The sequence below is a fragment of the Rana temporaria genome, chromosome 4 (genome assembly GCF_905171775.1).
Source record: "Rana temporaria chromosome 4, aRanTem1.1, whole genome shotgun sequence".
Taxonomy (NCBI): domain Eukaryota; kingdom Metazoa; phylum Chordata; class Amphibia; order Anura; family Ranidae; genus Rana; species Rana temporaria.
The window spans coordinates 214,622,125-214,645,681 of NC_053492.1; the positions used below are offsets into that span (position 1 = coordinate 214,622,125).

At 43.5% G+C, this 23,557-nt stretch overlaps 1 protein-coding gene across 2 annotated transcripts in view; it reads right to left on the bottom strand.

Annotated features, from left to right (window-relative positions):
- The window catches only part of ELOVL5 (ELOVL fatty acid elongase 5), a 91,800-nt gene that overhangs the window by 18,838 nt on the left and 49,405 nt on the right, over positions 1-23,557 (bottom strand). For both annotated transcript variants that reach the window (XM_040349827.1, XM_040349826.1), the window contains exons 4-5: positions 17,002-17,079; positions 890-1,061 (exon numbers count right to left, since the gene is read on the bottom strand). In XM_040349827.1, coding sequence (XP_040205761.1) covers positions 890-1,061; positions 17,002-17,079 — 250 coding nt within the window. The remainder of the gene's footprint in view (positions 1-889; positions 1,062-17,001; positions 17,080-23,557) is intronic.

Below are 23,557 nucleotides of genomic sequence, written 5' to 3' on the forward strand. Positions count from 1 at the left end.
TCTACCCCAGTGAGTTTAGTTCCGCTTTAATACTATTGCTAATGCAGCATGTGCAGTTTATCTCAGAGAAATGGGAAACCTGCTGGATTTTCTTTCGAATGAACATAGGTAGTACGATGGCATGTCAGTTGGCATAGTTACCTTCTGCAATATACCATTACTGTGTATTTATGTTTAGGCAAACCTTTTTTTATAATTTTGTTGGGATAGAGCAGTGTAGGGTTAAAACCCCACGTTTTTATTCTCTACCGTGTACAGTAGGGGAGATTTTCTTCCACTTCCTGTTCCAGACGCAAATGGAAGTGAAAGGAAATCTCTAGAAAATTAGGAGAACAGTTGTCAGGCAGGAGATCCATCTCAGATGCCATGGGACTAAGCTTGGTTAAAGTGGTTATAAACCTCAGACATGAAATATGAACAAAGCATCTTCCTCTGTACAACTGTTTATTCATAAAAAAGACATGCATCAAGGGCTTGTGCTCACTATTATTTTAGAAGATAGTATTTGCCATCTCAATGACAATGCCTGGAGCTGAAAACTGAAGCAAAGAAAACAAGGATAGACCTTAGTCTTTACTGCCACCTCCTGACAACTTTGCTTCCTTTTCTCAGTTATAAAACAAAAATACCTAACCAAGTTTCTTACCAGAAAAAAAGCACATTTAGGTTGAAACTTTTTTATATAGGACAGCGCTGATCTTGCACTGTCATATTTTGTGGAGAAAGGATCTATTTGTACTACAATCACGTTGGGCCAACACTGGATGTGCATAAATTGATACGGCAAAGCTTTTAGTACATATTAATTATGAGGAAACTTGAGGCAAATAGTTGGACGACATAAAGCAAGTAGTGTACAGTACTGCAACACTAATGTCAAGGTACTTACAGTGTCCGCAAGGTACCCAGTTCATGACAAACCACCAAATGCTCAGCATAGAGGCGTGATGGTAAACATGCAGGACGGTAATTTGGTGGTTATTTTTGCGGAGGATAAAGAAAAAAGTATCCATAAATTCAATGAGTTTGGAGAAGTAGTACCACCACAGGACTCGGATTATCTGTGAAAAAAACAAGTGTATTGGTGTTTATATAATAATTAAATTACAGTAGAATGTGACAACATAGCAAATAAATACATGAAACCTACAGAGCTAAGCAAGAGTAAAAGGGTGTGCTTAAAGAGGAACTACAGTCTGCTCACATAATTTGTAATAAAAACATATTTGCCATTCTGAAGCTTCCCTCCAACCACATTGCATATTATTTTATATATACTGCGTTTCTGTACTTTCCAAATATGCGGCAGAAATCTCCCTCCACTAAGTCTTGCTGCAGTCATTGTAACTGTGGGCAGCTGAAGCTGCTGCCTGTTCACTTCCTGGATTTACACAGACACACACCTCCAGCTCTGCAGCTCTCATTGACCCTCCTATGACGCATCCCCCTCCCTTCCTGGCAAACTCTCAAGAGTAAGAGAGAGCTCTGCATGATGTCATAAGCCTAGGCGTTTTACAAGACAAGAAACAGGAAGTGGGCTGTAGAAGGTATTTAAATAAGTGGGTGATAACTATAACAATTATATAAGATTATATAAGATGGTCCATCTGAACCAACAATAGCATAAAAATAAACATAAAAAAATAGCAAAAATGACACAATATAAAGTGAATGCGTAAATAAATAAATACATGAATAAATATAGTCCGGGAAGCTGGTGTGCGTTCCAAGCCGGAGAACCAGCGGGACCAGAAGTGCGTCATTTGTACATACGTAACCAGGCGCCTCGACGTACGTTTCGTAATTGACACGCTTCCTGGCGACGTGTCAATCACGTTGAGGCGCCTGGTTATGTACGTACAAACGACGCACTTCTGGTCCCGCTGGTTCTCCGGCTTGGAACGCACGCCAGCTCCCCAGCGAGGAACTCTCTCCACAACTCTATCTGCTACGCTGACTAGCCTCAGTGCCAGGTCTAAGGCACCACCCAAGTAAGAGGCCATTTGGCGATGCTGTATTTATGTTATATTTTATTAAATAGTACTTCACTATGGTGGTTTCCCTCTCTCTCGGTTTAACATTATGAGAGTGTTTGGACTAAGGAAACGTAGAGCCGCACAGTTGAATCCTGGACACTCGTTTAGTGACTAATGCTTTATTTGACCTTTTCTAACAAATTAGGTCAACACCTTGTGGTAAGAAGCCATCCATTAGTGCACTTTTGGGGGATCTTCTTGGTGGAGGTGGACATCTCTTACATGGAATTTCCAGCACTGTACTATTCAGTTTCAATTTAACACGGACACTTATGAATGGACTATATTTATTCATTTATTTATTTATTTTATGCATTCACTTTATATTGTGTCATTTTTGCTTGTTTTTTTATGTTTATTTTTATGCTATTGTTGGTTCAGATGGACCATCTTATATAATCTTATATAATTGTTATAGTTATCACCCACTTATTTATTATGCAGTTTTAGCGCCCCCTTTATACACTATCACCAATTAAATTTTTGACTTAGGTCTTAATTTCAGGGGAGCTGCTTATCATTTATTATTTATGTGTTGTTTATCACATTAATACATAATAGGAATCTTTGGCGCAAGATATTACATTCCTCATTGTAGAAGGTATTTACTGGCAGAAAAAAAATACACTATTCACATTTAAAACAACAAGGGCAGGGGATTTAATAGATGGAAAGATGAAAAAATGACTGAAGTTCCGCTTTAAATTTTCATGCTCAGGTTGACAATACAGCTTTATTGTCACTTTATTTTCACCTACATTGCTGTTTAAAGAGCAATTTGAGGTGGATCGCTTTTCACAGAGCCATGCAGGCATGGCAGACAAGCGATATTGCCACCTCATGTTCTTTTTTTGACAAAGGGCTTTTTAAATGGGAATACTGGGGGTTATTTACTAAAGGTAGATTCACTTTGCACTACAAGTGAAAAGTACACTTGGAAGTGCAGTCTCTGTAGATCTGAGGGGGACATGCAAGGAAAATAAAAAACAGCATTTTAGCTTGCACACGATTGGATAATAAAATCAGCAGAGCTTCCCCTCATTTCAGATCTATCCCTCAGATCTACAGCGACTGCACTTCCAAGTGCACTTTCAGTGCAATTTCAAGTGAACTTTGCACTTGTAGTGCAAAGTGGATTTACCTTTCGTAAATAACCCCAACTGTTTCACAACTGCCAGACTAGCATTTGGCTCGAGGCTGTGCATTGGCATTATTCACTTGAATGGGTTGCATCTGGTGGCCGTACTGCTTGCTGAATGTGATGGGGGGGGGGCGGGGTTCATTTTTGTCTCTGCAGCTTAGGGGACAGTACAAACACAGCTTAACCACCTATTTTGAACCGCAAGTGTAGAATCAGGGCCGGTCCTATGATGGGACCGGGTGGTACCATGGGTACCAGGCAGCACTTTTAGGGGGGCAGCATACTGATGCCCGCCAGCCTGTTCCGCCAGCTCCGCTACCCAAATAAAATTGATGTCCTTTTTTCCCCACAAATAAAGCTTTCTTTTGGTGATATTTGATCACCTCTGCGGTTTTTATTTTTTGTGCTATAAATATATATATTTAACTTTTTGCTATAATAAATATCCCCAAAATTTAGAAAAATTAACTATTTTCTTCAGTTTAGGCCAATTTGTATTCTTCTACATATTTTTGGTACCAAAATAAAAACACAATTAGCGTACATTGATTAGTTTGCGCAAAAGACATTATGGCCGCCGGCAATTCACAGGTCCCTTTATACTCCTGGATAAATGTATAGAGCCATGGCAGGTCCTTTTATATGCCTATATGCATGTATAGAGCCATGACAGGCCCTCTTTATACATGTATAGAGCCATGACAGGCCCTCGTTATACTTCTTTATACATGTATAGAGCCATGACAGGCCCTCATTATACTCCTATATACATTTATAGAGCCATGACAGGTCCTCTTTATACTTCTTTATACATGTATAGAGCCATGACAGGTTCTCTTTATACATGTATAGAGCCACGACAGGCCCTCGTTATACTCCTTTATATGTGTATAGAGCCATGTCAAATACTCTTTATAGTCCTATATACATTTATAGAGCCATGACGGGTCCTCTTGATATCCCTTTACATGTAAAGAGTAATGACAGGTCCTCTATCTATATACATGTATAGAGCAATGACAGGTCCTCTTTATACTCCTTTATACATGTATAGAGCCATGATGGGTCCCCTTTAGTTATCATGATATAACATAATGAAGCATTTCATTCTTGGTCCCAGGCAGCACAATGTCTTGGGCCGGCACTGTGTAGAATCAAATTCGCACATATGTATTACCACAATTTCTGCATACAATCTCATGGGCCTGTACATATCTGTACACAGTAGAGGCCGGATCCAGGTTAAACCTGTCATTTTGACATGTGGTTTTCATGCATGCATTTTTCATCATATGCTCAGTTTAAACTACCCAAGTTTGTGATGGTTCACAAAGTGCTGCTCAACTAAGGCCCGAAAATCAAGGGTACTTTAACTACATGCCGACCAGCCGCCGCAGTTCTACGGAGGCAGGTCGGCTCTCCTGCGCGAGAGCCCGTAGCTCTACGTCGGCTCTCGAAGCGGCCACTAGGGGCGTGCCCCCGCTCGCTCCTGACTCCCGCGCGTGTGCCCGGTGGTCGCGATCACCGCCGGGCACCCGCGATCGCTCGTTACACACACAGCTCCCGGTCCTGTCAGGGGAGAAATGCCTGACCATCTGTTAATACAATGTATGAACAGCGATCAGTCTTTTCCCCTAGTGAGTCCACCCCCCCCCTTCAGTTAGAACACACCCAGGGAACATACTTAACCCCTTCCCCGTCCCTTAGTGTTAACCCCTTCCCTGCCAGTGGCATTTTTATAGCAATCAATGCATTTTTATAGCACTGATCGCTATAAAAATGCCAATGGTCCCAAAAATGTGTCAAAAGTGTCCGAAGTGTCCGCCTTAATGTCGCAGTACCGATAAGAAAATCGCTGATCGCCGCCATTACTAGTAAAAAAAAAAATATTAATAAAAATGCCATAAAACTATCCCCTATTTTGTAAACGCTATAACTTTTGCGCAAACCAATCAATAAACGCTTATTGCGAATTTTTTTTTACAAAAAATATGTAGAAGAATACGTATCGGCCTAAACTGAGGAACATTTTTTTTTAATATATATTTTTGGGGGATATTTATTATAGTAAAAAGTAAAAAATATAATTTTTTTTCAAAATTGTCGCTCTATTTTTGTTTATAGCGCAAAAACTAAAAACCGCAGAGGTGATCAATTACCACCAAAAGAAAGCTCTATTTGTGGGAAAAAAAGGACGCCAATTTTGTTTGGGAGCCACCTCGCACGACCGCACAATTGTCAGTAAAAGCGACGCAGTGCCGAATCGCAAAAAGTGGCCTGGTCTTTGACCAGCAATATGGTCCGGGGCTTAAGTGGTTAAACCCTAGCTTGTAAATGATATGAGGAACTTTAGAATTAGTAAGCATTTACCAAAGTAAAACTAAATGCAAATCTTGTTTTCATTTTGAGTAAGGGAGGGTTATAACCCCTTTCAGTTTTTGGGGGGGATTTCTCATCACTTCCTGTTCCATAGCTAAAGCAGGAAATGAGAGGAATCCCTTGAAGTCCCCTGGTCATCAGAACTAGTGTGTCAATTGGAAGATTACCCTTCTATTACTGCACAGGGGTTCTAATCCCTCTCCACTCAATCCAAAACGAAAAAAATATATTTTACCTTTAGTTATACGTAAAGTAGTGTTTCGGCCAAAAAATAAATAAAAGCCAGCAGCTACACATAATGCAGCTGCTGGCTTTTAATAATAGGACACTTACCTGTCCTGGAGTCCAGCTATGTCGGCACTGCAGCTGATGTTTCCATCAGCTGTCGAGTGCTGCCAATACCATATCGGGTAAGGCTTCACGCCGGGAACCCTATTGCGCATGTGCTGTGCGAGGCCCCACTCCTCTCTCCTATTGGCCCGGCAGACAGGGGAAGAGGAGGGAGGCCCGCGGTGATGTCACGGACCGCTGCCCGGACTCCCGGGAATGGGAAAGGATACCTCTCAGAGACTGCAACCCCCCCTCCCCCCCAAGAGGTGCCAATTGTGGCACCAGAGGGGAAAGAATCAGACGAGTGGAAGTTCCACTTTAGGGTGGAACTCCACTTTAAACTTTAACCACTTGAGAGCCACGCTATAGACGAAAGATGTCCACATCGCGGCTCTCAAGTGCCGGGTGGACGTCCCTGGACGTCCTTTTATGTGCATTACCCGCGCGCGCCGCTTGGGGCGCGCAGCGGGTAAACACTGTGCCTGGCGGCCGCGATGTCCGTCAACTAGCCACGATCAGCGGTGACAGCAGGGACGTGGAGCTCTGTGTGTAAACACAGAGCTCCACGTCCTGTCAGGGAGAGAGGAGACCGATCTGTGTCCCTTGTACATAGGGACACAGCATCGGTCACCTCCCCCAGTCAGTCCCCTCCCCCCACACACCAAGGGAATACATTTAACCCCTTCCTCACCCCCTAGTGTTAACCCCTTCCTTGCCAGTCCCATTTATACAGTAAGTAGTGCAAATTTTTAGCACTGATCGCTGTATAAATATGAATGGTCCCAAAATTGTGTCAAAAGTGTCCGATATGTCCGTCGCAATATCGCAGGCTTGACAAAAAAAAACTCAGATCGCCGCCATTACTAGTAAAAAATAAATCATAAATCTATCCCCTATTTTGTAGGCGCTATAACTTTTGCGCAAACCAATCAATATACGCTTATTGCGATTTTTTTTAACAAAAATATGTAGAAGAATACGTATCGGCCTAAACCGAGGAAAAAAATATAAAAAAAAAAAATTTGGGGAATTATTATAACAAAAAGTAAAACATATTGTGTTTTTTTTTTCAAAATTTTCTGTCTTTTTTTGTTTATAGCGCAAAAAATAAAAATCGATCAGGGATGATCAAATACCACCAAAATTAAGCTCTCTTTGTGGGAAAAAAATGATAAAAATATAATTTGAGTACAGTGTTGCATGACCGCGCAATTGTCATTCAAAATGCGTCAGCGCTGAAAGCTGAAAATTGGTCTGGGCACGAAGGGGGTTTAAGTGCCCAGTAATGAAGTGGTTAAAGAAACTCTGTCACTCTAAATAAAATAAAGCTGATAGAAAGTATAACGTGAAGGCACATAGAGGTAGATACTTGCAGCAGCTTCACTGTCCTCTCTACACCACCCGAATGCCAGGACAGTCCCAATGAGCAAGCATTACCCATTTACAATTGCCTGCTATTCTGGTGTGATGTAAGTTGCAAAAGGTATTAGCCTGTCGGTGTCTGCACTTTATACCTTCCAGTAGCCCTTTTTTTTATAGTAACCAATCAGCTTATGACTTCAGCTTGTTCAATTAAGCTTTTCCAATAAAATCTAGAAGCTGATTGGTTACTATGCACAGATGTACTAGATTCTGTGTACACCAGTTTTAGTAAATCACCCCCTTAGTATCCTCTCTTTGTAGACTTTTTAATGTCATTATTCAGCATGTGGTGCTTAAACATACTGATCTCTCTGTTTACTAGATATCTTAAAAAATAACGGATTTCCCCAGAGACCCTTTCTACACTGCGGACAACCCTGATGGAGTACTTTTCCATCAACTGCGAGTCGGTGGACAATCCGTTGGTAGTATGGGAGGCACACAAGCTGGTTGTGCGGGATGCACTAACCAGGATCGGTGGTCGCATCAAACGGGAACGCACCCATCGCACGGAGGAACTTTTTGCAGAGTTGCGCAGATTGGAATGTTCCCACAAATCAACTCTTGCACGCACCACTTACCAGGATCTTAAAGTGCGCAAGGAGTTGCGTTCTCTTCTATACTATAAGACGAAGCAAAAACCAGCTTGGGCGCATCGTACCATGTATGAATTTTCCAATAAGCCAGGTACGTTACTAGCTAGGGCCCTACATGGTCCACGCACCAAAACCTTTATTCCATACATTCAGGACCCCTTTGGACAGAAACTGGCCACCTCTAGGGCAATGGCGTACGCCTTTAAAACTTTTTATCAAAACTTGTATAATCTTGGTTGTTGTTCCCGATCGGCTTCCCCCTCGGTGAAGCCTCCAGGATACAGTCCTACCTGAGGAATTCGGGAGGAATTGGAGGAGCCAATCACAATGGAAGAGTTGGGGATTGCTTTGGCTCACTCTAAACCCAAGAAAGAACCAGGTCCGGATGGCCTTACTCCAGCGTATTACAAAGCTCTCTTTGAGGTACTGTCCCCCCATCTGCGCTCAACTCTATAACAGATGGGAAGCGCATGCCCCTGGACAGCCTGTGAGCTTACATCACATTGATCCCTAAGGAGGGTAAAAACCTCTCCCGTTGTGAGAATTACCACCTGATCGCCCTTCTAAATTCAGATCTGAAATTGTTTCGCCAAAATCCTGGCCAATCGGTTACTCCATGTCCCACTTCTTATCCACAGGGACCAGGCGGGCTTTGTACCTCTCCACAAACCCAGGGATAACACAATCCGAGTTCTTAATTTGATCCACGCTGCCAGGACCTTCCGTCATTCCCTTCTTTTGCTGTCTACAGACGCGGAGAAGGCTTTTGACAGGGTTCCTGGGTTTTATCTGATTCTGGCCCTGGGCGGGCGACCCTGCTACTTTATCTCTCTGACCATACGTCTTTTTCATTGGACACTGGTTAAAAAAAAAGACAAAAAGTCCTTTCTCAAGCATAACCCCTCCCCTGTGGGAAAGGCTTCAGTTTTGTAGCAAGCCATAAATGACAACACAGAGGGGAGGGATCTCTGTGTCCTGTGATGTGCTCCAAGAAATGGATTTTCCAATTTTTCTTTTTATACAGAGCAGCTTTATTAGTCCTTTTGAACAGGGATGTCCTAATGCACTGCTGGCTTGGGGGTCCAGGACTTCTTATGGAACTGGGACTGTGGTTTTGGCCTAGAAGTTGAGGCCTGAGAGCAACAAAATAAATGTATTGAGGAAGAAGTGATGGAATAAACACCTTGTCTGGTCCGCATACCAATCATCCTAAGCTGAGGATGTATAGGAAACGATTGAAGATCTTGTGATTGACAACCATCTCCCTGGGAGAAAAGACCTGCTGGCTGGAGGAGCCCGGCAATAGAGCGAGGCAAAGCAGTGAACACAAGAAAACAAACTAGAACCCACAGTATAGACTGCTACAGTACAGCTGTTCCCAACTATAAAGTAAACAACTCTAATGCCTCGTACACACGGCCGAGGAACTCGACGTGCCAAACACATCGAGTTCCTCGGCCAGTTCAGCCCTGAAGCCGCCGAGGAGCTCGGCGGGACGAGAGCTCCCATAGAACAACGAGGAAATAGAGAACATGTTCTCTATTTCCTCGCCGAGCTCCTCGTCGGCTTCCTCGGCCGAAAGTGTACACACGGCCGGGTTTCTCGGCAGAATTCAGCCAGAAACTCGGTCGGAAGCTGAATTCTGCCGAGGAAACTGGTCGTGTGTACGGGGCCTGACAGAGTAATTTTCCCTAATCAAACTGCCCAAGTGAGGGGGGGCGGTTGGGGGCAAGAGGTGAGCCTGATACTCTCTGTCCAGTGTGGGGTCCAAATACCATTCTTATCAGCGATGACAGCTGAAGAATTAAATCCAGATAGAATCTGTTTCCTGAATCCTGATGGAGCCGTTGAGAATCTGGTAGAGAATCTGGTAAAGTTGATCATCACTTTCAAATGCTACAAGAAAAGTAAGGTGCCGATGGGGGTGCAGCCCATTTTCCTAAAGCTATCAGGTGGAGAAGGCATACTTCGTTAAGTTTTGACTACTTTATTGTAACTCAAAACCAAGAGTATTTTGCCAGTAGTCATTTTTCCCATAAAGCCAACAACTTATACCCCCTGATTTTTATTGCCCATTGTGCCAACATGCATTCTGGCAGAAAATCTGTTCTTATACTCGCCTAGCAAACCCTCTAGGTTCCTTCTGATTGAAAATTCTGGCTCTTTGCCGAACCAACCTACGCAGTGACTCCTCCTGTCAGGAATTGTGACAGCAGACACATGAACCTCATAGACCTGATACCTGCAGCTTGAGGGAGTTATGAGATTTAGGTTTGCTTTAACAGACTTCATTTCATTATTCTCAGCCTAAGCAGCTAATAGCATGTCTCTGCCTGAGCTGAAACATGCAGAAGGAAGGAGCCTTGAGCAGTTAGGTGAGGATACAAAATGTTTTATTGTAAAAATGCAGGTTAATACGGCAAGGTGGATGCAAAACATCAAAGCTGTTTTTTTCTTATGCTTTAACAGATCTATCAATTCCATCTCCTACTTTGCCGTTTCTTGATCACTGCATATATTTTTCTTGCAATCTTATCTGATGATTAAAAGAATGGCAGTTGCTAAACAACAAGGTACCGGTAATTTGATTTTGGCAGGGTTTCTGCTTCATCTGTCCTGAAGGAAGCTGCATGCTGACAGATGATTAATTGAATTCAGTTGGCTCAATTTGCCTTTTACCGTAATATGCGGTCTGTAAATATATACAGTCAGTCCCTTAGTTACAAACATCCGACTTACAAACAGGAGACAACAGGAAGTGAGAGCAAATCTACCCGTAGGGAGGGAAATTCACTCCTGTGAGGCCCCGTACACACGGCCGAGGAACTCGACGTGCCAAACACATCGAGTTCCTCGGCCAGTTCAGCCCTGAAGCCGCCGAGGAGCTCGGCGGGCCGAAAGCTCCCATAGAACAACGAGGAAATAGAGAACATGTTCTCTATTTCCTCGCCGAGGTCCTCGTCGGCTTCCTCGGCGAAATTGTACACACGGCCGGGTTTCTCGGCAGAATTCAGCCAGAAACTCGGTCGGAAGCTGAATTCTGCCGAGGAAACTGGTCGTGTGTACGGGGCCTAAGAGTTATCATGGGAAAAAGGTTTCTCCACCGAGGCTTTATCGCCAATCCTTGTTTCCACACAAAATTTTCAAAATACAATTGTTACAGGTACAGAAAGTGAGGTGAAATCTTCTGAACAGGGGCACAGACAGCAAAACAAATGTTACAGGGGTGCTAACCCTTCCCTATGCTATCCAAAAAACATAAGAATGGCCAGATTCACTCTAAAACTCTAAAAATTTACCTGTTCCGACTTACAAACACATTCAACTGAAAGCGGAGCTCCACCCAAAGGGGAAGCTCCACTTTTCTGTCCCCCCCCTTCCGGTGCCACATTTGGCACCTTTTTAATTTTTTCTGAAGGAGCCTGGACCACTTTAAGAACAAACCTACAGAATCTATGTTGTTTGTAACCCGGGTAATGCCTGTATTCCTGAATGACTCCATGGCAGCATACATTTGGGTAGACCCTTGTCTTGCTCCTACCCTATAGCACCCCATTCCCATACATTTTTAGGCGGATCCAGTACATTTTTGTACTCCTCCGTGAGCCTATCAGATTAATTCTGTGAGATAATTTCCTTAGAGTGCTTTCACACTCACAGCGCCTGGGCGGTAAAACGCTCCTTGTTTTAGCTAGCAGCTGAAAAAGGCTAGCGACCAAAAAAAACACCCGCAAAGAGCCGCTGCAGCAGCGTTTTTTTAGGAGCAGTGTATTTACACTGGAGTGAATGGAGCCGCTTTTTCAGGGCGCTTTGCAGGCGCTATTTTTAGCGCTATAGCGCCTGCAAAGCACCTCACAGTGAAAGGGGTCTTACATGCATTGGTTTACTAATGAAGTGGAGACAGGTTACCCCCAGCTATCAATGGGTCTATTCCCAGAGGTCTATTACAATATTTCCAGCTATAACATGTGAGCTCTGAATCTACTTTTCACTGGCTAATACTTCTATGGATCTTTTGTGGTAATTAACCCTTTAGGGTTTCTCATCAAACAAACTAAATTCCTATTGCACTGATTTTTTCTTTTTTACAGCTTAGAAAACTTAAAGTGGATGTAAACCCGATTCATGGAATTTGAGCTGGCCACATATATCTGCAGTATCTTGTTATCTCTTTTCAATGAGCTAAGTCTGAGGTCTCGTACACACGACCGGGTTTCTCGGCAAAAACCAGCAAGAAAACTGATTCTTGCCGAGATTCCCGTTCGTGTGTACGAGGCATTCAGGTTTCTCGTCTGGAAATCTGGCCAGAATCTCAACGAAAAAAAAAAAAGAACCTGCTCTCTTTTTTCTCATCGAGATTCTTGTCGGCCTGTTTCCTGACGAGAAACCCGAGAGTGTGTATACTTACCTGGCGCCGTGGAAACCCACGCATGCTCGAAATGACTTTGACGCATTCGCTGTAGCTTCCACGGCATAGGTAGGGTGAAGCAAGATGGCGGCGACGGCATCGAATGTGGCGAGCGCATGCTCGTCATACGCAATGACGTCACTGCGTTCTTTCCTTTCAAGAGAACTGCGGTTCTTTTGAAATGAAAGTCTCTACACTCCAGCGGCAAGAGTTTCTTGCCAAGAATCTCGTCAGGGAAAACAGTTTTTTCCTGACGAGATTCTCGGACGTGTGTACGAGGCCTTATAGCTCTCTTCTGAACGGTTCCTCTGTTATCAGCCTGAGATCTCCTGACATATTTTTTTACTTTTTAGACAAAAGCAGCCAGAATCTTTTGTCAAAGGAGGTTGCTAAAATAGATTAGCAGAGAGCAGCTCCTATTACAAAACAGATCTGAGAGTCTCTGCCTATGGTGGGGGGGTTGTGTGCCTTTCCTCCAATCAGCAGCTTTAGCCATCTTGGCTGTATGCCCAAACATCACACTCTGTTTACCAGGAAGAGAAAATCTCCTGGGGGGCGTGTCCGGATGGCAGAGGGAACAGACGTGTGAGACTTCAGCTCTGTCTTCCGAGTGGCATCCTACAGGCATCCTATATGCGGTTTGTACCAGACCAACTTCTAAATACTCCCCACGGTAGTGGGAACATTCCGGGCTTGCATCCATGGTGAAATACGGGCCACCTGCGGCAGCATTCGCGGCGGGAACAGCAGGCCCGATTCAGATGGCAAGATGGCTCCAGGACACAGGCAGAGCAGCATGGCATGATGCTGCAGCCACCCATCTCCACTCCTCACAAGAAATCACAGGCTCTGATGAGTGAATCTGCCCCTGCTCCCCACTGTGCACAGCCAGACCCCTGCAGGCTCAGGACTTCCCCATAGGCAGTGAGGATGGCTCAGGCCCTGATTCCCCTCCTGCTGAGCCCACCCTGGCCACCATCATGCATGCTATACAGGACTGCAAGGCCTCGCTCACTGCACAGATTGCATCAGTTCGCATGGACTTTTCTCTCCTGAAGCAAGATGTGCAAAATGTAAGGGACAGAGCTGGGGAGGCTGAAGAACGTATCTGCTCCCTTGAGGATGTTGTCCACCCCTTAGCTGTTACAGTGAGGGACCTAACAGGGAAAATGGCAGCCCTCCGCGCCAAAATCTACAATTTGGAAAACCGCTTGAGGAGGAACAACCTCCGCTTTGTTGGTTTCCCTGAAAGGGCGGAGGGCTCCCACCCAGAAAAATTCTTATATAATTGGCTGAGGGACATTTTTGGGACTGACGCACCATCCTTTTCACATGTCATTGAGCGTGCCCACCGCACCCCCCACCTTCTGGAGCACCCCCACGATCCATTATAGCAAGGATCCTCAACTTCCAAGACAAAGTTGCTATTCTGCGCCTGGCCCGGGAGAATGGTCCACTTAAATACAATGGCAACACCATCTCAGTGGAATAAAGTGTTGTCATTAGTTAAAGTGAAACTTCAGTAATTTTTCATCCTTCAATCTATTAAATCCTCTGCCCTTGCTGTTTTAACTGTGGATAGTAAAACATTTTTCTTCTTCCAGTAAATACCTTATACAGCCCACTTCATGTTTCTTGTCTGGTAAAAATCCTTATGACACCATGCACCTCTCTCTTACTGACTCTCGTGAGTTTGCCAGGAAGGGAGGGGATGAGTCATAAGAGGGCTAATGAGAGCTGCAGAGCTGGAGGTGTGTTTATGTAAATCCAAGTGAACAGGCAGCAGCTTCAGCCAGACTCAGTGGAGGGAGATTTCTGCAGCATATTTGACAAGTACAGAATCACAGTATATATAAAATAATATGCAAAGTGGTTAGAGGGAAGCTCAGAATGGCAAAGATGTTCTTATTACAAACTATGTGAGCATAATGCAGCTCCTCTTTAACCTCCCTGGCGGTATGATTCTGTCTGGAATTACATACCAAAAGCGGTACATTTATTTTGCAAGGAAATTGGCGTTTTATACTGTAGGCCTGTAATTTTTAGAAATAACTCACTTAAATCTGACCAAGCAAGAGTCTTGTAGGCATCCCGGGTATGATTTTTTTTAAAACAAAATTATAAATTATAATATAATAAATAATTATAACAAATAATAATATAATTATAATAAAAAATATTCAATAATGTAATCAACTCAAAATCACTGAAATTTGCAGTTGCAGAATTGTCGCTGTCATTACTATTTTTTTTTTTATGACGAATTTCCCCGCAAATCGCTATCGCACAATTCTGCAAGTGATTATAATTTATTATCGCTGTTTTCTAGCTGATCTAAAACCATTTTTGACATAAAGGGACACTTTTGGACAATATACAGTTTTTAGGCAGAAATTACATTTTTTATTATATAAAAGTACATGCAGGGCACTGGGCAGACCACTAGGGACAAGGGGGGGGGGTGTATTTTTTACATACAGTACTGTAATCTATAAGATTACAGTATACTGTATGTAAAGTGTTTGTTTACTTTTTTGAATTTGGCGCCGTTCTCCGCCCCCGTGCGTCGTAACGTCGCAGGGAACGGAGATCGGCGGCACACGGGGACTGTGAATCGAGCGAGGAGGTCCCGCTCGCTCACACAGCGGGGTGGCATCGCTGGATCCAGGGACAAGGTGAGTAACTTGCCTGTGGATCCAGCGAAAGGTAAGCCGCGCCGCTGCACGTCCACCCCGAGCGTGACTCGGGGTTACCGATCTTAGCATTGAAAACCAACCCCGAGTCACGCTCGGGTTTACCGTCAGGGGGGTTAAAGTAATTAATCATCCAACATATGGTAACTGGAAATTAAGACTTTTCTAAAATCTCCTGCATGGGTAGCTATAATAAACCTGAGTGAAACCTAGTAGGACAAGTGAGCATGCATGCAAACCGCACATGTATGTCGGGTAAGTGGCTCCAAATGAACTGTTCTGTGCTGTAAAATGGGATACAGTTGCTAAAGCCCACCTCCAGGATTTTAACCACCCCCTCCTACAACCCTCTAACTAACCACACGTATGGAGAGAAAATAAAAACCTCTCCAAATACCCATTTTATGTAACTGAAGCCACCATCATACAATGACCTATGAAGATCTTTCTTCTTGTTTACTTCCTGGGCTCCTTCTTCAGGTATTCACATCGCTGCCTGAATGATTTGACACCTCCTATTGGTGGAGGTGACACTTCTGTGGCAAGGCCCTCTCTCATAGGCTCCAGAGGCAGGAGAACTCACGGGGGCAGTGAGGGGACCAGTAACCAAGAAAATAACCCGTTGGAGAAAATGTCTGGTTACCAGGGAAGGACATTAGCTTTGCTCATACAGGAAACTATGAATGTGATCCATTACACTGCAGGATGGCTTAAAGTACATAGGGCCAGATTCTGATACATTTACGTTGCTCCACGGCAGCGTAACGTATCCCATTTACGTTACACCGCCGCAGGTTTACAGCGCAAGTGCCTGATTCACAAAGCTCTTACCTGTAAACTTGCGGCGGTGTAACGTAAATCCGCTCGGCGCAAGCCCGCCTAATTCAAATGGGGCGGGCACCATTTAAATTAGGCGCATTCCCGCACCGAACGTACTGCGCATGCTCCGTCGGGAAAATTACCCGACGTGCATTGCGCTAAATGACGTCGCATGGACGTCATTTGTTTAGACGTTAACGTAAATGGCGTCCAGCGCCATTCACGGACGACTTACACAAACGACGTGATTTTTTAAATTTCGACGCGGGAACGACGGCCATACTTAACATGGCTTAGAACACCTAGGGCTCAGCCCTAATTTTACGACGCGTATCTCGACGGAAACAACGTAAAGTTAGAGCGATGAGTAACGTGGGCGTTCGTGGATCGCCGTAACTAGTCATTTGCATATTCTACGCCGACCGCAATGGCCTCGCCACCTAACGGCCGGCATAGAATTGCATCCTAAGATCCGACAGTGTAAGTCAATTACACCTGTCGGATCTTAGGGCTAGCTATGCGTAACTGATTCTATGAATCAGCCGCATAGTTAGGACGGGCGGATCACAGAGATACGACGGTGTATCAGGAGATACGCCATCGTATCTCTTTTGTGAATCTGGCCCATAGTTCTTAGGCTTCATACACTGGCAGCTCCTAAACTTGAGTTTAGAGGCTTTTGGTGTTTTTTTCCAAAGCTACTAAACTCAACTTCATAAAAGCCTTTGTTTCAATGTACACATAGGCTATTAGCAGAGTTTAGGAGCTGTGGCGTTTAGGTGAGCTTCAACCTCCCTCTCCTGAACACAGAAGAATCACTGTGCCGCAATTTTGCAGCGTTATGAGTTTTCCTGCGGCCACGGTAAATGTAGGAGAGTGTACATGAAGCCTCACACATGGTAGTCAGCACAGATGTTAGGAGAAGGAAGGGAGAATTTTATGGACTAGTTAGGTTTGGCCTGGAATTCTACTTTAGAAAAAGGTGCTTTGGAATCAACACTGAGATGCACGGTAATTGATGCACAATGCACTTTAAATTTAAATTTAAATTATTTTTTTTTCCTTGAGTTGGGTTTTAATGTATTGCTTTTAGTGATTTTAACTGCTCCTCATTTTAATATACTTAATCAGCCCGGCCTCCTTTTAGTCTTCTGAAAAATGATAAACCTGATCCTACCTTCATGTCTGCTTCTCCTCCACTCCGAGTGTCTTGACAGAAGAAGTTGTATCCTCCTTGCCATACTCCCGTTACAAGCTACAAAAGAAAAGCACATTTCAATTAGAAGAATACAGACATATACTGTATGTAGTGCCCTTAGGAAACACTGTATATCTTCTACATAAAGATTCATAAAGATTCCCATTTATTGCATCGATAGAAGATAATAAATAGTATGTATCGAATATGAGAAAGGTATATTAAAGGAGAGCAGCATCAGTCCCAGCAAGTAATTATCACCTTTATTATACAGAATTATGGAAATGAGTATGTGATTGCTAGCAACTTTATAGGCAACGCATACTGTATAATTGACTGTTACAAGGAAGTTTCAAAAACAGCCACGATTTCACAATATGCGTGTGGCTTAATACAACAATGTCTATATAAGTGCAACAGAGATGTATGTAATGGCATATGACCTGGAATTATGCAATATGTACATTAAGATCACTAGTATATGTAAAAAGAAAAAAAAAATCTGACCACAAGAACAATTCTTTAGTTACTAACAATTCACTCAATTTTGTGTAATCTCCTGTATCCAGGCCGTGGTAAAGCTACTCCCAGAGTAAGTACAAGGCAGCAGGATTGTACTTTCTGTAGCGTGCGCTGAATGAACCTCTCTTTCATCAATAACATTTACATTTACAAGGCTGGTTTGGATTTGATTGGTGGCTGTTAGAAACATCTTAGCACTGACATTTTTTTACATGAGACAAGGAACCTCCAGTGTTTGTTCCCACACCACTTGCAAGCAAGAAAACCTAAAAAATGGTGAGTGAGGTGGATTTGTGCAATACCACTACGCCTGGATAAATAAGCTAGGCCATGCCCTGACAACCTTACTGCATATAAGTTCTAAATAGCAGACCTTCGTTTTTAAATATTAGGTCCACCTGTACTGAGCCATGCAACATTTACTTTTCTTTCAGAATATGAAAAGTTATACTGCCAGCCTTCTGCACACAAATTTACTTCCACCGACAAACTGCTATACCGCACTTAATGGCTGGGTGCTTCTGCTAACTCAACACAATGAGATTCAGAGGTCAGCTAGCTTTTGTGCCAAGTAGGCTAAAGTACTACATTCATTTAAGATCAACTTCACCTGTTTTTTACACTTGTAGGGTCAGTTTATCTAATAAAATCCATAACTGACCTGCAAAGTGTAAATGTTCTCTTGATAAAGAGGAGAATACCAATCACATACAAATCCCAAACCTTACCATATCACTGCAAGAGATGGCTTGTCATCATAAAAGTAATTCCAGTATTAAAAACAAAGTGTACTGGCCCTGTCAGCTTGGATTCCGATCTCAAGTACAACTTTAATGTTGATGCTGGAAGCTATTAGTATTACATCTGATGGATGCCTTTTCTTTAATTACAAATCCATAAGGGGAGATTTACTAAAACGAATGCATTCCGAATCTGGTGCAGCTCTGCATGGTGACCAATCAACTTCTAACCTCAGCTTGTTCAATTAAGCTTTGACAATAAATCCTGGAAGCTGATTGGTTGCTATGCAGAGCTGAGCCAAATTCTGTGTGCACCAGTTTTACCCCCCATAGCGTGCTAATCTCAAACCACAAAAAAAAAAAAAAAAAGTCTTCTACAGTTCTAAGATGTAATAACAATGCCCGAAGCATGGTACTTGTCACAAGAAAAAACATCTAATCATGAGTATATTGTGCAGAACAGGTAACACATTTAGTTACATGTTTAACCACTTAAAGCGGAGCTCCGCTGAAAAAAAAATATTAAAAGCCAGCAGCTGCAAATACAGCAGCTGCTGACTTTTAATATTAGGACACTTACCTGTCCTGGAGTCCAGCGGCGTCCGCAGCAGAGGACGAGCGATCGATCATCACTCTGCTGCCCCCTGCCATCCTCGGTGAGGAAACCAGGAAGTGAAGCACTCCGTCTTCACTGCCCGGTTCCCTACGGCGCATGCGCGAGTCGCGCTACGCCTGCTGATTGGCTCCCGCTGTGTACTGGGAGCCGAGTGTTCCCAGAACACAACGGGGGACGGGACGGGAGGTGACGTCATGCCCGCAGTCTGCCCGAGACTGTGTGGCTGGAAGTGGGTGCAAATACCTGTCTTTAGACAGGTATCTGCACCCCCCTCCCCCTAAAAGGTGTCAAATGTGACACCGGAGGGGGGAGGGTTCCAATCAGCGGGAGTTCCACCTTAGGGTGGAGCTCCGCTTTAAGCTCTTGCTTAACAATGGATTGCCAGCTCCTGTGAATAATTATTTGTAAAAAACTGAGACTGGTATGATTTTTTTTCTCCAAAAAGGTTACTGTGGAATGTAAGTATAGGTGGGTTGGCGAATAGACTAGTAACATGGTCACTGTGCCCTGAATGGAGTTTAAACAACAAGCAGTGAGTGGCTTATGTGCTTGTACCCCCATCTGCCACCTGCATACCACCAACTACCCTCTCCCATACTAACCAAATGCAGCCTGTACCTGTGTACTGGGTTATTTAATGATGGAAGTGCCATGAACTTTACATTTGCTGACTGGATATTGCAGGTGTTGGCCAAGCTGTTTACTGGGTCAAATTGGGTGCTGTAGTTCCATGTAGGAACCTTAGTGCAGAGCAGAAGGGCTAGATTCTAAATTAAGTCAATCGAGAAGGAGCCATGCTAAAAAAATCAAAAAGTTTTTATTCTCAGACTAACTAGACTGAGGGCAGTAGGGCTAAAACTAACTATCCCAGAACTTGTATGGAGTCAAAGTCACTAAATTCCAGCTTCTGTCTGAGGCTTCTCACACTGGCAGTTTGCTTGATAAAAGATTCCCTTTAATTTGATTGCGTATAGTTTTGTAAATTAATAATTGGCAACTTACCGGTACAAAGGATAAAGCAAGATATATGGAATTAGGTATGGAATGAGTTTAAAGGTTATTATATAGCAGAGTTCTTTTCTGGACAAAGAAACTAAAGAGATGAAAGTGTTATAAGCTTAATCTAATGCCAAATCTACTCTGAAAGCCTGCATTGAGTTCTACCCTGCACAACTGATTCATCCTAACAAGTGCAATTTGTATAATTTCTATTTCTAAAAGGGAAATCTATTCTGTCAAAGTCCCTTAAAGATAAAAATGACTTGACTCCTAAGGGAAAAACCACACAGCATACAAAATTCACAGAAAATGATGATCTGAGCAGACCAAATACATTTTTTTTATTCTGTACCGTAAGAGGATAGGTACAAGGAACATTCCATTATACATTAGTCTTGGAATGCATAGCTTACATTTGCTGTAGGCGTTGGCAGCATGGATTAATTGCCTTTGGATACAAGCATACTATACTGTATGTAGCTCAAGCATATTAACTTTTTACATTAGCTTTGAGGCAGTATTTAAAAACCTGCAGGACCAGATATCACAGCTTCCCTCATTCTTGTCCAAATATTAAAAATAAAATTAATAATAAAAACTGGTGTTTTAAACTAACTCTAAATATGTATCCTTCTAGTATAATTTTATTTTTCAGTACCGGTAGTTGTATATGTTTGTATCAATAATTATGCAGAAATCATTGCAAAAAATCTTGTTAGATGCAAAAACAAAACCCAAGACTAATGAACCAAAGTGAGAAGAGTGGTGGCTCATCAGTGTGCTGCTGCTGCTGCTCTTGCATTGCCCAATGAACAGGCTTCAAGTGTGTTCTTTAACCACTTCAGCCCGGACCATTTCATTGGTCAAAGACCAGGCCACTTTTTGCAATTCGGCACTGCGTCGTTTTAACTGACAATTGCGCTGTGGTGCGACGTGGCTCTCAAACAAAATTGACGTCCTTTTTTTCCACAAATAGAGCTTTCTTTTGGTGGTATTTGATCACCTCTGCGGTTGTAATTTTTTGCGCTATAAACAAAAATAGAGCGTCAATTTAAAAAAAAATCTATATTTTTTACTTTTTGCTATAATAAATATACCCAAAAATATATATATAAAAAAACATGTTTTCCCTTAGTTTAGGCCGGTACGTATTCTTCTACCTATTTTTAGTAAAAAAAAAACGCAATAAGCGTTTATTGATTGGTTTGCGCAAAAGTTATAGCGTCTACAAAACAGGGGATAGTTTTATGGCATTTTTATTTTAATGCTCGGCAGGAGCGATTCCCCAATCGATACTGTCTGTGTTGATGGGGGAATTGTGCATATTTATTGCCTGCCAGGAGAGAAATTCGCACTGCCTATGATCAGCCTTAAAACAAACCACACTGGCCTCGGTAGCGGCAGGCTACATGGAGCAAAATGTAAATTCAGTTTCCTTTTAGTAACTTGGCTCCTTCTGCTACCCTTGCCCTCCAGTAGTGACATGACAGCCTGCCAGGCATTTAATCCCACATGTAAACACAGCAGGTACATCAGAAGAAAGGAGAACATGAAATACCAAGAACTGACGTGAACAAACTAAGACCCCAATTACACAGGTACTGAGGCTCATACAGCATAAATGAGGTGTTTGTTTACAAGTTTGGAGAAGCCTAGAACTGTGTCCAGGCAGTCTATACTATTGAATAGAGATGCAGCGGCTGTACAGACACATCCAAGTTAGTGCAGGGATGGGTACGGTGTCCAGAACACAGACAGTGTGTGTTCAGGGCTGGGCAACCTCCCTTAGGCCCCATGCACACGAGACGCAGATGCAAACTCATCTACACACGTTTTCAAAAGCAAAAAACGGCGTTTAAAACGCCCGTTTTGTCACGAATTTCACGGCGTTTGCGTTTATAAGCGTTTAGTTAAGAAACATCATAAGACCCCCCCTAAGCTCAAAAAACAGTATTATTTAACCATTTCAGCCATTTTGTGAGACCAGAGTAAGTAGCAACTGAAAGAGCAGCAGTGTACTTGTATTTAGCGTGTCACTTGCCACATCACCTGCCACAAGCTGCGGATTGTCCACTTGCCACGTCACCTGCCACAAGTTGTGAATTGTCCACTTGCCATGTCATCTGGCCACGCCACCTGCCACAAGTTGTGGATTGTCCACGGGCCACGTCACCTGGCAACGTCACCTGCCACAAGTTGTGGATTGTCCACTGTCCACGTCACCTGCCACGTCAACTGGCCACGTCACCTGCCACAAGTTGTGGATTGTCCACTTGCCACGTCACCTGACCACGACACCTGCCACAAGTTGTGGATTGTCCACTTGCCACGTCACCTGCCACAAGTGGATTATCCACTTGCCAAATCACCTGGCCACGTCACCTGTCACAAGTTGTGGATTGTCCACTGGCCACGTCACCTGGCCACGTCACCTGCCACAAGTTGTGGATTCTCCATTAGCCACATCACCTGGCCACGTCACCTGCCACAAGTTGTGGATTGTCCACTGGCCACGTCACCTGCCACGTCAACTGGCCACGTGACCTGCCACAAGTTGTGGATTGTCCACTTGCCACGTCACCTGCCACAAGTTGTGGATTGTCCACTTGCCACGTCACCTGCCACAAGTGGATTATCCACTTGCCAAATCAACTGGCCACGTCACCTGCCACAAGTTGTGGATTGTCCACTTGCCACGTCACCTGACCACGACACCTGCCACAAGTTGTGGATTGTCCACTTGCCACATCACCTGGCCATGTCACCTGCCACAAGTTGTGGATTGTCCACTGGCCACCTCACCTGGCCACATCACCTGCCACAAGTTGTGGATTGTCCACAATGCAATGCAAGCAATTACAGTTTTTTTATGTTTTTTTAATGGTTTTTCACCATTTGTCATCATTTTTTAGATTTCTAAGATGTAAGATGTTTTAGATGTAAAAAAATAGGTCACCTTTAAAAACGCCTATAAATGAAATCGCGGCAAAACGCGGTACCGGCTTTTTGCCGCGTTTAGCGTCTGAAACGCGAAAACTTTTGCGTCTGAACCCATTTTTTTGCTTCTGAAAAAACGAGCATAAACGCAACTGCCGAAAAACGCAGAAAAACTTGACTGTGTGCATGGACACATAGGATAACATTGAATGTGTTCAGGGGCAGTTGAAAAAGCTGTCCAAATGCCTCTGAACACGCGTTTACCAGCGTCTCGTGTGCATGGGGCCTTAAATGCACGTCAAACTCAGATGTATGGCTTTGTCCGTCTATACAGCTGCTGTATCTCCAATACCTGAGGCCAGCCATAGACTGAGCGATTGATTCACCCATCAGCACAGTTAGTGTTGATAGGGGAATGCATCCCGCAAAGCTATTGTGTTCTCCTGGCAGGGGCGGGGAAAGCCGTCACTGCCAGAACACAGTGATTACTGTTAGCGGCTATAGCAATAATCGCATCTGCAACAGTGTCTGCAGGTACAGGGGTCAGTGAGGACTTGAGAACTACTGTAAAGTCACAATACTTACCTCTCTCCAGTGGTCTAACAACCATGAGGGGTCCCTTCTCCCTTGTCTTTTTAGGTGCTGCTTTTTGGTTGTCTTGAATGGCTGGTTCTGGATGATGTAACTCATATGCATATGCAGGAGTCTGTCAGTGACCACG